The sequence below is a fragment of the Ranitomeya variabilis genome, chromosome 2 (genome assembly GCF_051348905.1).
Source record: "Ranitomeya variabilis isolate aRanVar5 chromosome 2, aRanVar5.hap1, whole genome shotgun sequence".
Taxonomy (NCBI): domain Eukaryota; kingdom Metazoa; phylum Chordata; class Amphibia; order Anura; family Dendrobatidae; genus Ranitomeya; species Ranitomeya variabilis.
In genome coordinates, this window is record NC_135233.1 from 798,403,377 (window position 1) to 798,420,424 (window position 17,048).

Here is a 17,048-nt window from a genome sequence, read left to right on the forward strand (position 1 = left end):
TGTTATTGAAAGATCAGTTGAGCACGAGCCCATGATCCATAAAACTGATGTTTTTAACACTATGATAAAGAATCTTGGCTGCCATGACTACATTAATGTTTAGCAACGTCTGGAAAGCAATGTTAATCACTAAAAAATTTTCTTTCATCACAAGCTAAGGACAACATGTTTCCACTACTTTCACTGAAGGTTGATACATTGAAAAGTAGGCTCTTAGCGGTATTTGGATTGAACAAACTGTTACTTATAATAAGGTCTAGTCACAATAAATGTTACTAGGTAATATTAGAAGGTTGAGTCATACAAAACGTTCATTACGTTGTAATAGTAACATTTTATGGTTATTTTCCAGCATTATAATCAGTTGATGTGCCTATGAGTTGCCTTTGTAATGCCTCCAAAATGCTTGATGACGTTGGAGCAGCAAAAATCTATTCTCAACACTATTCAGACAAGTCATTACCATGTGAGCTGTTTTTCCCCAACTCACCGTTTTTTTAAGCAGTGTTTTCATTTTAAATGTCATTCTTGTGTTGACGCTATTATAAAATTTCATCAGCGGAGAAAACCACTCATATATTGTCATATTATGATATACCCATCTTGGAAGGCAGCCGATTCCTTCCCAGTATTTAGAAGGTCCTAATGAAGGAAACCCCTCATTTTTCACAAGGAGTTAAGATACGATTTTCATCTTGTCAATAAATATATGGGCAGATGTACCAAATTTTTCAAATCAGGGACTAGTTCAATTTTCTGCATCAATTGTAATGGCATTAATGGTTTATAGGTTTTGTAAGCTGTGTCAGGTTTTTTCTGTGTTAATGAATGTGGAGCATGCTACATAGAATTCCCACACTAGCGTACTAGTATGTATGCTCCAACTATCAAAAAATCAAAAATATATTCAGTTAGGTCCAGAAATATTTGGACAATGACACAAGTTTGGGCATTTTAGCTGTTTACCAAAACATATAATAGATACAGTTATATATCAACAGGTGCTTAACCCCTTAATGTCCAATGACCGATATAACTGACAATTGATGCCTCCCCTTTTATGGTGCAGGATCCGGCGATGAGCCTGCACCTTTTCCATCACATGACAGCTTATCTGATCACCGTGTAATGGCTGCAGCTGATTGGTAGGAGTGCTGAATGTTGGACCTCCATACGATCTGATATTGAGGACCTATTCCAAGAAGAGGTCATCAGTATTGAAAGCCTGGAAAACTTCTTTAATTTAACCTCATTAAAAGCTATTATGTTCGAATAAGCCAATAATTAGAATAGTAGAGAAAATATTTGTAAAGAACAAATCCAAGAAACCCAAACATCTAGAAGGAACATCCAAAGAACTTGAGAACTCGATTTCCAGCCTAAACTAAGATCTAAGATCAGTCTTTTGGACTCTAAAAGATGGAGGACACCTGGAAAATAGGGTTCATGGGAGAGCAACAAGGCTCAAGCCACTGTTGTCTAAGAGTATTGTCAATATTAATCTCATACTTGAAAAGAAAAACACCTGGATGATTATTGGGAAAACTGTGTTATAATAAGATAGGAAAAAAATAGAATTCTTTCTTAGACAGACCCAATTATATTTGATCTAAACCAAATACAGCATGCCGATACTACTGTATTTTCCAAATAACTTTCCCAAATAGAACTTTTGCTCACACGTGTTTCCAAAATATGCAACTATATTCCTTGGACCTCGCAATCTTGAAAAAATGATACTCCCATTATTGAAAAAAAATATTTTTCTGAACAGTTTTTGTACCTAACAGTTTAGCAGATCTCTGCTTGCAGACATTACTGTACATACAAACTTTTTTTATTCACCCTCTGAGTACAGGGCAGCATCCTTTTGTGTATAGAGTTGCAATAAAAAAAAATAATTATAGAGATACCAAATATGTCTATGTTCCTTATGACTTGTGATGTTTATTTCACCAGTTCAGGAGTAGGCCTATTTTCCTGGAATATTTTCGGGTTTTATTGTACATTATTATTATTATTTATTTATATAGAACCATTAATTCCATGGTGCTGTACATGAGAAATCGGTTACATACATAATTATAGATATCGCTTACAGTAAGCGAATTTACAATGACAGACTGGTACAGAGGGGAGTTAAAACAAAGAAAGTCAAAACCGCACCCTTTCATATATAAATTGAAGGTCTCAGTGGACACAAGGGCGCACGTCCAAAACCAGGGAGCCCATCCCGGCCAGTATCAAGACCACAAAGAACAAAAAGACAGCGCCACAATGGATGGTGAAAAAATAGGAGCTTACATTTATTCTGCCTCCTGTAGCGACGTTTCGGTCAACAGACCTTTATCAAGCACATGCTTGCTTGATAAAGGTCTGTTGACCGAAACGTCGCTACAGGAGGCAGAATAAACGTAAGCTCCTATTTTTTCACCATCCATTGTGGCGCTGTCTTTTTGTTCTTTGTGGTCTTGGTACAGAGGGGAGAGGACCCTGTCCTCGCGGACTTAAATTCTACAGGAATGTAGAATGGAAAAATTGTACATAAACTTTCAATGGCTATAAAAATATTCTCATTCACATATTCAAACAATTTTTGCCTCTTTTTTTGGTGATGCATAAGGCTTTATTTTTGTGTCAGTATTACATTAATTTTTTTTCCTGTAATACGGAGAAAATGTATACAAAGTAGTAAATGCCATATTTTTGAGATTATGAGACACACTTTTTTTCCATCCAAATTTGAGAGGAAAATGGGGGTACGTCTTATAATCAGAAGTGTATATAAATAAACACCGTGAGCACTACTATGGGTGGTGCTAAGGTAGGTACCCAAACCATACAATGGTAAAAATTAAACCTTGCACTCAACTTAGAAATAGTGATGATTTATTGTAGTACGCTTTACAAACGTTTTGGTCACATTTGACCTTCATCAATGACGTACTATATTCAATGGTATATTTGAGGATATCCGCAGGCATAGTTCCTGGTAGGTCTGTATTTTTGGTAGATTTAGGGATTGTGAAGTGGATCTTTTGCTTGTGATGCTGGAGCATGTGAATCTCAGACGCAGTGTCCACCGCTTGTCTCTGATGGACGGTGGACACCGTGTCTGAGACTCACATGCTCCAACATCACAAGCAAAAGATCCACTTCACAATCCCTAAATCTACCAAAAATACAGACCTACCAGGAACTATCCCTACGGATATCCTCAAATATACCATTGAATATAGTACATCACTGATGAAGGTCAAGCGTGACCGAAACATTTGTAAAGCGTACTACAATAAATCATCACTATTTCTAAGTTATAATCAGAAGTGAGCTTATGAGTGGGAGCGGCTGTATTGAAGTAGGGCCACAGGAGAAGGGTCACTGCTTCAGGAGGCCAGTGGGAGTGGGACGATGATGCTGGCCCAGGGCTCTCATAAGAGCCTGTGAGTAGAGTTACCTTTGCCAAAAATTTCCCTAAGGTGGGCTTCAGGAAAACGGCTTTTCTGAAGCCCACCACAGGGAAATCATTGGGAAAGGGGATTCCGCTCACTGGCACTAACATCTTATGAGAGCCCAGGGCCCACAGCGTTGTTCCACTGATGCTGCTGCCAGTCTCCTAAAGCAGCGACCCTGCCTCTTTTGACCTCATTCCACCTCCGCTGCCCCCTCTGTAAGCTACTGTTAAAATGGACTATAAGATTATTAAAAAAAGTTTTCTTATAGTCCGCAAAATACAGAATGTGTTTATTTTTTACATTTTAAATTATGTTTCCCTTTCCATATAAATTGTTACAATAAATTTGACATATTTTTTACATGGTATGGGCTAGAAACAGCAATTCAGACAGGCAATATCTTGATTTTTTAGTTTTGTTTTATTTATTTATGCTTTTTTTCTATTTTTTTTTTTATAAACATTTATTTTATTCTCTGAGCCCCCATCACATGAGATCTTAAAAAAAGACATCTTAGGCTAGTTTCAAACTAGCGTTTAGCCAGGCTGCGGAGGGATGTGGACTTCCTCCGTGAAGCCCCGCCCACTGCTGCGCCTCTTCATTTAGCTCCGCCTACGGCTGCATGCGGCGTGCACACCCTATCTTTAACATTGGGTACATAGGCCATTCTGCTGTATGCGGATGCCTCCGCATGCATCATTTTGATTGTGCGACAACCTGCGCTGAAGGCAACGAGTTGCAATTTTGTGCAGATGTTGCATCGTCAAAACGACACATGTGGCGGCATCCGCATACAGCGGCATGGCCTGCATACCCAATGTTAAAGATAGGTTGGGGAGAGTCCAACTTTACTTCAGAAGATACAAACTTTATAGCTATTGCCAGCAGTGGAGAATCCGCAGCAGCACCAATGACGCAAGAAAACTGATCCTGTAGCTGAAACTGTGATGCTTCTAATTTCTGGTGTTGCCTGGCCAGATCCTGAACCACCTGGGTCAGATTCATAACATGATCGCCAAGTGTGCAACATGGTTCCATACTGGTGGGAGGAAAAAAAGGATGGTATTTGGGCTATTTGTAATGTGATGCTAGTCTCTACTCTATGTGACGCTAGTCACTACTCATGGACTTACCATGAGGTAGGATTGGCAAGAGGTCCTGGTCTGTACCAAGAGAGCTCATAATAGAGAAAAGGAAAAGACAAGAGTATACTCAAGCAACTGTCCATGGTCAGAGCATCAGGAGCATAGTGGATCAAGACAAAGGGGTAAGTTAAATGGATTGTCAAATGTAAATCCAAGGCCGTCAACGGAGATCAGAATACAACTCAGAACACAGGGCAAATACCAAGCAGTTAAGCAAAGCTCCAACTGGCAATGGTCAGACCATTATCAGAGTGCTAAATAGCCCTGTAATCACCCAGAACTGATGATACCTCAAGGAGTTTAACGGACCCAGCCATATAAGACAGCTGAGTTCTCGTTCACAATAATCACACCTCTGCCGCAGATTGGGCAGTAGAGTTGTCATTCATAATCCTGACAGCTAAGCAAGCCCTCCATAACCTAGAGTGGTAATGCTGTCATTCATGTCTATGGGACACTGTGAGTGATGGAATCATGGGTGGGTAGCGCTTTACATTATAGTGCACTGTCCCAGGGCTTTAGAAAATGAGACAAAAGAGCATGTAAAGAAATTTAGCCTGAGATACCTGCTGGTGTAGCTTTACTAAAGTATAGAAGATCAGCCCATCTGCATGGGAGCACCAACGTTACTGACAGAAAGTGAAAATTGCAAGCACAGATGAGACCATAGATCGTTATTTGTGTAACTAGATCTGCAGGCAGAGCAAGATATAAGCACCAAATTAGCGTGATTGTTAACCACAGCAGAGGAAAGAATGTAGGCATATGGCTGACTGTGAGGGTTGTCACCCCAGAGGAGTAAGGCTATGTGGCCACGTTGCAGAATGTTTGCATAATTTTCCCGAGCAAAACCAGACTCCTTTCGCAGGAAATTGGCTTGCGTTTTTTGCGCATTTTTCTCGTGTTTTTTTTCCGGTGTGTCCCAATAAAATTAAATAGTGGCAAAATTGCCGAAATTCAGCAAAATTAATGAACATGCTGCGTTTTTTTCCGCGATGCCTTTTTTTGGCGGAAAAAAAGGCAGCATAAGCACAACAATGAGGATTCCATTAAAAATAATGGGATGCGTTTTGAAGGCGTTTTTAAGCATTTTCACTGCGAAAAAACGCGGAAAAAACTTGAAAAAAATGCAACGTGTGCACATAGCCTTAAAATGCTGGAGACTGGTGCCTGTGTGTGAAGGACCATGATATATGAATAAAAAGTAGGTTCAAAGAGTGTACAAGTTGCCAAACAAGAGCTAATGTAGTACATTGCTCCTATAAGAGACATCCATCAACAGTAGTGGTAATAAGCAATTTGATTGTATGCTGAAGATTGTATACTGTACCAAAATGCTGTACAAATGTGGTACAAATTAAAATTTCAGCTTGCCACACAAATAAAACAATGCTCTATCAATTGAAAAATAACAAACTTTTGGTCTCAGAGAATGGTGACGTAAATAAAAATCTTACTTTTACAAATTTTTAAGACAAGTAAAATATTTTTTAAGAGCAAAAAAATCATACATATATATATATATATATATATACACACACACTGTAACTATATATATATATATATATATACAGTATATACATATATATATATATATATGTGTATATATAGAATATTCACCGTTTACTTTTTAAAATTACAAAAATGGAAAATGGTCATATATAAAAGTTTGAGCATCTTGTATGGCTAGTACATTGTAGTACCCCATATCAAAAGTATCATAACTTGTAAACGCTTTTTTGTAGCCAGACTAAAGTCATTCAATTCTTGTTTGAAGGATTTTTATCCATCCTTCCTTGGAAAATCCTTCCAGGTCTCTGAGATTCCTGGGTCATCTTGCATGGACTGCTATTTTGAGGTTTTAGACATAGATTTTCAATGATGTTCAGATCAGGGGACTGTGAGGGCCATTGTAAAACCTTCACCTTTTGAGTTAGTCTATTGTGGATTTTGATGTGTGTTTAGGATCATTATCCATTTGTAGAAGCCATCCTCTTTTCAACTTCAGCTTCTCTACATGTTATGTTTGCATCAAGATTTAATTCACTGAATCCATTCTTCCCTCTTACCGTGAAATGTTCCCAGTGCCATTAGTTGCAACACAACCCCAAAGCATGATTAATCCACCCAAATAATTAATGGTTGGCGAGATGTTGTTTTCATGAAATTCTGTACCCTTTTTTCTCCACACATACATTTGATCATTGTGGCCAAAAATTTCTATTTTAACCTCATTGGTTAACAGGACTTTTTTCCAATATGAATTAGGCTTGTTTAGATGTTGTTTTGAATACCTCTGAAGCTGAAATTTATGGTGAGGACACAGGAGATATGTACTTCTGATGAAGGCCATATTTGTGCAGCTGTCTCTGAACAGGTGATCAATGTACCACAACTCCAGAGTCTGCTGAATCCTTCTGGAGGTCTTTTGCAGTCAAGTAGGGGTGCTGATATTTCTATCTAGCAATCCTACCACAAGCTCTCACATTTTGCATGGTTTTCCAGACCTTATCTTGACCTCTACTGTTCCTGTTTCCAAAATGCACCAGGCTTGTTTAGATGTTCCTTTGCATAATTCTAATGCTGAATTTTATGGTGACAAAGCAGGAGAGGTTTTCATATGATGACTCCTCCATGAAATCCATATTTGTGCATGTGTCTCTGCACAGTAGAACAATGTACCACAACTCCAGAGTCTGCTAAATCTTTCTGAAGGTTTTTTGCAGTCAAAAGGGGGGTTCCAATTTGCCTCTCTAGCAATCCTACGAGCCGCTCTCACCAAAATGTTGCTTGGTCTTCCAGACCTTAACCTGACCTCCACTCTTACTGTTAACTGCCATTTCTAAATTACATTTCGAACTGAGAAAAGGGCAAATTGAAAATGCTTTGCTATCCTCTTCTAGCCTTCTTCTTCTTTGTGGTCCTCCACCATTTTCATTTTCAGAGTGCTAGGCTGCTGCTTACAAGAACTCATGGCTGCTGTTTTTTGGCAGAAAGTTAGAGAAAGCTGGGTCTTTATAAAGCTGAGAAATTTGCATCACCTGGCCTTTCCTAAAAATGATACTGAACAAGCCATAACCCTAACAGGCTAATTAAGGTCTGAAATCCTGGTCAAAATTATCTGAGGACACAATTCTTCAAGAGTGCCCACCACTTCAACCAAATTTCCTTTTTGTAATTTTTAAAATGTAAAAGATGACAATATGTACAGGATGGGCCATTTATATGTGTAAAGAGTGGAAGAAGAGGGTTGCATTGACAATCCAACACAATGGGCAGCACTTTGAACTCATTGTATAAATGGTCATAAACTTGTAAATAACTCATGAAAGAATAAAGTTACATTAAAACCCAAGCACATCATTGCTTTTCTCAATAAGTTTGATGTGTCACATGACCCTCTTTTCATTGAAAAAAATCAAGTTGGATCCAAAATGGCCAACTTCAAAATGGCCACCATGCTCACCACCCATCTTGAAAAGTTTTCCCCCTCCCATACACTTATGTGCCACAAACAGGAAGTTGATATCACCAACCATTCCCATTTTATTTAGGTGTATCCATATAAATAGCCCACCCTGCATATATATTTTGCTTTAAATACAAAGGAAATGTGTAATCTTTAACATTAGGCCTTTTAGAGATCATTTAATCATCAAATTGCTTAACTGATCACAATAACAGTAATTTTGACCAGGGGTCTTTTACTTGCCACTGTATTAAGTACATTACTTGGTAAAGTGAATGGAATCACTCAAAATTACAACTTGCCCAGCAAAAAAGCCCTCAGCTAAGTCAGTGAACAAAATAAAAAAAGTATGGCTCTTAAAAGAAGGATGGGGGGATAAAAGCACAACAATAAAAATTGGCTACTACAGGAAGGGGTTGAAGAAGCATCTGGCTACCACAGAAACAGACATAACAATATCATAAAGTTATTTTATTAAAATTTAAGACACTTCTATAGACATTTTCTATTTGGGATCACAAATATATCATGGTAATGTCTATAATGTGAAACACCATATGTGAACATTTAGCCATCAATGTTTATTTATTTTATTGTTAGGAACTTACCAAAAGACCCGGATATTCAATAAGAGCCGACATTATATAGGCAGTCAGTGTAACTGGACTATAGTCACCACCTTGAAGTTGAGTGTTTATTATTCTACCTGGTTCCCAAAATTCTCCATTTTTCTTCTGATGCATTAAAAGCCATGTAAGAGTATCATGAAGAACTACAGGGTCAACTAATATAAATGATCGGGCTTTTAAGAAACATCGTAGGACAAAGGCAGACAACCTAAGAAATAAGAGATTATATTCTTATGTTAGGTGCTGCAAATAGATACTTTTCCACTGCTATAAATGTTACTGCCATTACCCCATGGTTTCTACTATTTAACTAATATTTTTATGGAATTTTACATTTTTCTAACCAGGAACTGAGTCAGCTACACAAGGGTCACTCAAAAAAAAAATTAATATTCTGAACACAATACCAAAGTTTGAACACAATAAACAGGTGCCCTGATCAAATAGCAGGATTAGTACAGAAGATGGTCCCTCTATAATTCTTTGCCTGTGTGGATTAAATGGGTTGTTACTAGTGATGAGCAAATAGCATTGTTGCTCGGCTCTCCCCGAGCACGCTCGGGTGTTCTCCGAGTATTTGTTAGTGCTTGGAGAATTAGTTTTCATCGCCTCAGCTGCATGATTTATGGCTGCTAGACAGCCTGAATACATGTGGGGGTTGCCTGTTTGTTAGAGAATTCCCACATGTATTCAGCCTGTCCAGCAGCCATAAATCATGCAGCTGAGGTGATGAAAACTAATTCTCCGAGCACATCCAAATATTCGGAGATCACCGATGCGTGCTCGGGGAGACCTGAGCAACAATGCTATTCGCTCATCACTAGTTGTTGCTGACATCTGGTGAGAATTTCATATCAATAACACAGTTAGAAATATATTTACTTAGAAAATTGGCAGCGTGTTCAATACTTTTTTCACCCTCTTTATTTAGCAGTAATGTAGTAAATTACTAGCTGCATATTGTTACACAATTCTATGTGCAGTGACCCAGTGTGCTGAGTGTGGTGCAGTCATTGAATTGCCTAGTTGGAGAATGCATCAATCTTGCTAAAGTTGGGGTGTGATAACACGTGTCTGTGCACTGCATATTGGCAATGTGCACGGCAAGATTTCTTGATTTATTAACTATTGGACCATTTGGTGTTTTTGGAGAACCCACTACTCTGACACAGTTAATCTTGGTACACAGTCAGTAAACCATTAGTCCAGAAGATATTCACATAAGGAAGATGGTACTAATAAAAGTTTTTCACCAGCAATAATTGTCAATAAAAAAAATAATTTAATAAGAATTTTGTGGTTAAGAGGTGAAAGCTAAAGTGTCTCCGAAGTCTTGATTTATAGGAAAACCTGGGATTTTACTGAAAAGTTAAAATTTTTGTGTGCACATGTATGTGCTTCATCACACCCTGACAGAAATATTGTGAGAAAAGTAATGGATTTTTCATTATGTTAAATTGTTGGAGGTTTAGACAATTATTAATGTACCAGGTACTTCCTGAAGGATCATCATTTCCAAAGGCACTAAAAGACCCATCTTCTCTTTGATAAATAAGTTCTCTTTGGTACCCTAGGTAACAAAACAATATGTGTTATTAATAGAAGAAGTTGTAAAACAAAGAATATTTTAGCGAGTATTCTAACATGACATTTATAGCGTATCACACCTCTGGGATCCCTCAGTGTAGTCTATGGGGGCATGGAAACATTTAAGTGTTCTTAGATATTTCTGGAACTACTATCAATCAAATGAAAGATTATGCAAGCAACATATACTGTATCCGTAAAGCATCCCCCAGGATGAATAGCAAAAATTTTAACCACCAAAATGTTAATGTAGTTCAAAATTAAAATTTCCAGATAGCAATCCAATTTTATTTTGCATATTAGTCATTTTAATGTGCAAATTAACTCCCCTTCAGAAGGTCGAAAGTAATCTCATACCAGCCAAATCAGAGATTTGCATAAATTTACAAACAGCTGTTTTTGTGATCTCACCCTTCTTCAAAGCAGAGCAGGTTAATGAATGGCAAAAGATGAGATATCTCAATGTGATCCTAGAAGAGCTGTGAGGGGCGTTCATTAAAGATTTCCTCTGACTCACTTCTATTGATCACAGGACGCTGCATGTGTGTAATAATATAAGTCTCTTTAGGTTACGTGCCAATTTGCAACTCAAAACTGATAACCGTCTTGATTTTACAGGTGCTGAAGTGGTGTGAGGTTTGATATTGGACCCAGTGGAATACAGAGCAGTATTCAAGTTCCTTTACTTAAAAGGCCGTACACCAAAGGAGACGTTCGGTGAGATGAAAGAGGTTTATAGGGATGATAATTCCCCATCATATGATGTAGTCAAGAACTGGCATCGTCAACTTAAATGTGGTCGGACTCCAATTTCAGTGCGACCCCACTCTGATATTGATGAACACACCATTCAGCAAGTAGAGGTTGCCATTTAGGAAAATTGCCACGTAACCATTCCCATTCTCTGAATAATCCAGAGAAGGCATGGGAGAAGGTCATGTGTTCAGATGAGACCAAAATATAATTTTTTGGTATCAACTCTATAACCGTGCCAGGAATACAGTTACAACCGTGAAGAATGATGGAGGAAACATCATACTTTGGCGGTGCTTTTCTGCAAAGAGGACATGACGACTGCACCATATTGAAGGGAGGATGGATGGGATAATGTATTGCGAGATTTTGGTCAACAACTTTGTTCCCTCAGTCCGAGCATTAAAGATGGGCAATGGCTGCATAGAAAATCTTTGGAGGGAGCTGATTTCAATATTCCCCAGCCACAACCCCGAAGCTAGAAAGATCTGGGGAAGATCTGTATGGAGGAGTGGGCCAAAATCCCTGCTGCAGTGTGTGCAAACTTGGTTAAGAACTACAGCAAATGTCTGTCCTCTGTAATTGCAAATAAAGGTTTCTGTACCAAATATTATCTTGTTTTTCTGTTGTATCAAACACTTATTTCATGCTATAAAATTCAAATTAATTATGTAGCAGTCATATAATGTGATTTTCTGTCTCTCACAGTTGAAGGGTGCCTGCAAAAAAAAATTACAGACCTCTTCATTCGTTGTAGATGGAAAAACGTGCAACCATATGGCAAATGTCAAAAAGAAAAAAAATCAGAAAGGGAGGAATTGACATTTTTTTAATTGCCACTCTTCCCAAAGAAATGCAATAAATAGCAATTAAAAAATATAAAATGTTGTATGTACCCCGAAATGGTATTAATAAAAATGTGCTGTGGAGATTCACTCTCTCAAGTAGGCATTAGGCCTTAGGTAATGTTCACACAGGCAATTTAGTTTTAATCCAAACAAATGCAGTTGTTATTGCTTTTCTCAAGTTGCACAGCACCAAACAACAAAATCATAAACATAAATCCCTAGCCTTGTCCAGGCACTAATTAAATAGTATAGACACTGTCTACTTCAGACACCACTATGCTAACCTCTTGTGATAGAAATATATATATATCATGTAGATCTCACTTGCATGTATACTCTTCTATAATCATATATACTCATATATCCACAGCTAATATATACTCAGCTAGTTTATAATCAATTGCTCTACTTGACCACATGAGCTAGGCCAGATGGTTCATCGTCATCGGTACTTTCCAGACACCCAAAAAAAGTGGAACAGTACCAGATGTATTAAGTGATGATCAGATGTCTCAACTTTGTCCTAGATGCAGAGAGCTACATTTTAGTTGCTAAATCAGCATTCATATGTGCATTAATCACAATATTCCATATATATTTAGATAACCAATAACAGAGGAGCTATACAATCTGGTAATTAACTAACCACCCCTAACCACTCCTTTCTATATGCAATTATAAAACTATGTATGTACAATAAATGATCAGTATTGATGGAATGTCATTGACACAATGGTGTGCAGTCTCATTCCTTGAGCGCTCAAAATACTCAGTCTTATTGGGAATGGTCGCAGCACACACAGGGATAGATTTATCCAAACCAAATTTCCATAACACTTACTTTGGTCAAACAGCACTGCTATCGTCCACAGCAACCACTGATACTTGCAGTTTTGTACACATGGCTTGTGCAGACTCTTCTCAAAGAGATTATTTATTTCTTCAGCATCAAGACACCTCCAGTTTGCTCTGTCTCCCCAGCAAACTGACTTAGTTGAACATCTAGCCTGTTTATATGCAGGGCTAGGTGTACTAGTGAAAGCCTGCAGAGCTAGGATTTAACCCTAGCCTACCTAGCATTGCTACATTCCCTGCCTTCATGCCCAAAGCCAAGGGCTAGGCACCATCTTCCAACACACAAGTTACGGGGCTTTAAATTGACCCGAATTGAGATTCATGCTCGATGATACGAGGGAGTCCTTAGTAACTCCAAGAATCTGCCCTTAATTAATTTTGGGTACCATTTTTTGTCTGTGCTGATTTTTGGATGGAGGTAAAGTTCCTGCCACTGTGACACCCACAAGGTTAGCTTCTGACTGGGCCAACCAGCAAGGTGTAAGGTTCCTATCTTTCCAGTATTTTAGTAGATTAGAATAATATATGGGAAAGGCCTTCCCTTTCCTTGGTCAGTGTACTTTATGGTTGACCTCAACCACGTTTTCCCTCACCCTTGCCACTGGGTAAGGAATTTGCTCTATCTTGTGGGCACTAGGGTTGAGCGACTTTCATTTTTTTAAGATCGAGTAGGGTTTTGGGAAACCCGATTTTGTCCAGAGTCGAGTCGAGTGCAGTCGGCCGATTATCGCTAAAAGTCGGGGATCGACCGAAACACGAAACCCAATGCAAGTCAATGGGGAAGCATAGTCGGCAGTGAGTGGAGGCCAGGAAAACACCTACAGTGCCCATTTTAATGCCAAAAACATCCATTCTTGTTTCTGAAGCTTGCCAATCTTAATTAACTGTATAATAATAGTTGGGCATAAGGAATTGGGGGAAAGTTGTGGGGGGAGTAGGGCTGGCTCAAGTTTTTCGTGGGCCCAGGAAATGCGGACTACGTCACGGCGGTGTTGCAGGGAAAGGTAAGTATTTAAAAGTTGCAAGTGCTGTGATCCTGAGCAAGCAGGGGGGGCCCACTCGTTCGCATTGCCACTGGCACAGGGCCCCTCAAAGTACGGCGGTGTGTTTGCATGGCGGGGGCGCCTCCCACCAGCAGCGACACTTTTGCGTACTCTGAGGGGCCCTGTGCCAGTGACGTCGCCAACGAGTATGCCCCCCCACCTGATGAAGGAACCTGCACTTTCATCTGCACCTTCCTCTTTGTCCCTGTGTAAGGTGGTATAACATGCGGGAAGGGGAACCTTACTTTCAGCAGGGTCAGATTCTGGCTGTGTAGAGTACAAGGGGAATGTAGTGGTCTAGGTCAATGTACCAGCAGACTCATTTAGCAGTGGCTGGGCAATGGGCAGGATGAGGAGGAAACAGATATAGGGCCAAAGAATAAAGTAGGCTACATGCAGTTCAAAATTGGTAACAGGACTAAACAGGCGGCATTGCTTTGTTCAGTGGAGTAGCAAACCCAAGAGCAGCAGACACTGTTTCAAGGGCCTAACCACACTAGTAGGCCAAATGCAGTTTAATATCTGATAGTATAGGGCGAAAGCCAGAATGTGGAAGCTCAGCTTTGTTCAGTTGAGGACAACACCAGGGAGGGGCAGACACCTTTAGTAGGCCGGAAAAGCCTATTGCATTTTTTAAAATGGTAATTTGGAGCAGAAGGTTGAAGCTCAGCTTTATTTAGTTGAGGGCAACACCAGGGAGGGGCAGAAGCCGTTAGTAGGCCCTAACCACCATTTTTTTTTTTTTTAAAACCACTTAATGAGAGCCGGAAGGTTGAAGCTCAGCTTTATTTAGTTGAGGACAACACCAGGGAGGGGCAGAAGCCGTTAGTAGGCCCTAACCACCATTTTTTTTTTAAAACCACATAATGAGAGCCGGAAGGTTGAAGCTCAGCTTTATTTAGTTGAGGACAACACCAGGGAGGGGCAGAAGCCGTTAGTAGGCCCTAACCACCATTTTTTTTTTAAAACCACTTAATGAGAGCCGGAAGGTTGAAGCTCAGCTTTATTTAGTTGAGGACAACACCAGGGAGGGGCAGAAGCCGTTAGTAGGCCCTAACCACCATTTTTTTTTTTTTTAAAACCACATAATGAGAGCCGGAAGGTTGAAGCTCAGCTTTATTTAGTTGAGGACAACACCAGGGAGGGGCAGAAGCCGTTAGTAGGCCCTAACCACCATTTTTTTTTTAAAACCACTTAATGAGAGCCGGAAGGTTGAAGCTCAGCTTTATTTAGTTGAGGACAACACCAGGGAGGGGCAGAAGCCGTTAGTAGGCCCTAACCACCATTTTTTTTTTTTAAACCACATAATGAGAGCCGGAAGGTTGAAGCTCAGCTTTATTTAGTTGAGGACAACACCAGGGAGGGGCAGAAGCCGTTAGTAGGCCCTAACCACCATTTTTTTTTTTTTTAAAACCACTTAATGAGAGCCGGAAGGTTGAAGCTCAGCTTTATTTAGTTGAGGACAACACCAGGGAGGGGCAGAAGCCGTTAGTAGGCCCTAACCACCATTTTTTTTTTAAAACCACTTAATGAGAGCCGGAAGGTTGAAGCTCAGCTTTATTTAGTTGAGGACAACACCAGGGAGGGGCAGAAGCCGTTAGTAGGCCCTAACCACCATTTTTTTTTTTTAAACCACATAATGAGAGCCGGAAGGTTGAAGCTCAGCTTTATTTAGTTGAGGACAACACCAGGGAGGGGCAGAAGCCGTTAGTAGGCCCTAACCACCAATTTTTTTTTTTTTAAAACCACTTAATGAGAGCCGGAAGGTTGAAGCTCAGCTTTATTTAGTTGAGGACAACACCAGGGAGGGGCAGAAGCCGTTAGTAGGCCCTAACCAAAGTTGAAGGCCAAATGCAGTTTAATTTCTGATACTATAGGCCGAAAGCCAGAAGGTGGAAGTTCCGATTTAGACAGTGGAGGACAATTTGAATTAGGGACTGCAGACAGACTTAGTAGGCTGTCCCCTGTGGACCATGCATCCACCACATTAACCCATTGCGCCGTAATGGACACGTAATCTTCCGTGGCCATGCCTACAGGTCCATGCGTCTGTTGTCAGGTGCACCTTTGTACTCACAGATTGCCAGAGTGCATGGACAATGCGGTCTTCTACATGCTGGTGGAGGGTTGGGATGGCTTTTCTCGCAAAAGAAGTGTCGACTGGTTAGCTTGTAGCGTGGTACAGCGTAGTCCATCATGGCCTTATTAATAGTAAATAAAATATATAACTAGGCTCTATGAACTTTTAAATAGGTTCCAGGGGTACACGGGCAGCATTGGTGTGGTCAGTGGAGGAGTATTGCAAGTAGGGGCTGCAGACAGGCTATCAAAGGCCTAAAATAACAAACAGTAGGCAGTCATGGCAGTTTTACATCGGTTACATGGATACACAGGCAGGCACTCCAGGCAGCATTGTGCTCAGTGGAGGAGTATTGCAAGTAGGGGCCGCAGACAGGCTATCAAAGGCCTAAAATAACAAACAGTAGGCAGTCATGGCAGTTTTACATCGGTTACATGGATACACAGGCAGGCACTCCAGGCAGCATTGTGGTCAGTGGAGGAGTATTGCAAGTAGGGGCCGCAGACAGGCTATCAAAGGCCTAAAATAACAAACAGTAGGCAGTCATGGCAGTTTTACATCGGTTACATGGATACACAGGCAGCTAGGTGGTGAGTGGAGGAGTATTTAAAGTAAGGACCGCAGACAGGCTATCAAAGGCCTAACATAACAAACAATAGGCTCATGGCAGTTTTACAGCGGTTACATGGATACACGGGCAGGCAGCTTGGTGGTGAGTGGAGGAGTATTTAAAGTATGGACCGCAGACAGGCTTCGAAGGCCTAACACAATAAAATGGGCTGGCTGTAGGCACTTTAAAATTGGTTCCAGGGGTACACGGGCAGCAGTGGTCTGGTCAGTGGAGGACTAGTGGAAGTATGGACCGCAGACAGGCTTCGAAGGCCTAACACAATAAAATGGGCTGGCTGTAGGCACTTTAAAATTGGTTCCAGGGGTACACGGGCAGCAGTGGTCTGGTCAGTGGAGGCCTAGTGGAAGTATGGACCGCAGACAGGCTTCGAAGGCCTAACACAATAAAATGGGCTGGCTGTAGGCACTTTAAAATTGGTTCCAGGGGTACACGGGCAGCAGTGGTCTGGTCAGTGGAGGACTAGTGGAAGTATGGACCGCAGACAGGCTTCGAAGGCCTAACACAATAAAATGGGCTGGCTGTAGGCACTTTAAAATTGGTTCCAGGGGTACAC

At 40.3% G+C, this 17,048-nt stretch overlaps 1 protein-coding gene across 2 annotated transcripts in view; it reads right to left on the reverse strand.

The window, feature by feature from the left end:
- CD109 (CD109 molecule) overlaps window positions 1-17,048 on the reverse strand; it is a 444,636-nt gene that overhangs the window by 104,760 nt on the left and 322,828 nt on the right. For both annotated transcript variants that reach the window (XM_077289898.1, XM_077289899.1), the window contains 2 exons: window positions 10,187-10,268; window positions 8,678-8,906 (listed from right to left, as the gene is read on the reverse strand). In XM_077289898.1, coding sequence (XP_077146013.1) covers window positions 8,678-8,906; window positions 10,187-10,268 — 311 coding nt within the window. The remainder of the gene's footprint in view (window positions 1-8,677; window positions 8,907-10,186; window positions 10,269-17,048) is intronic.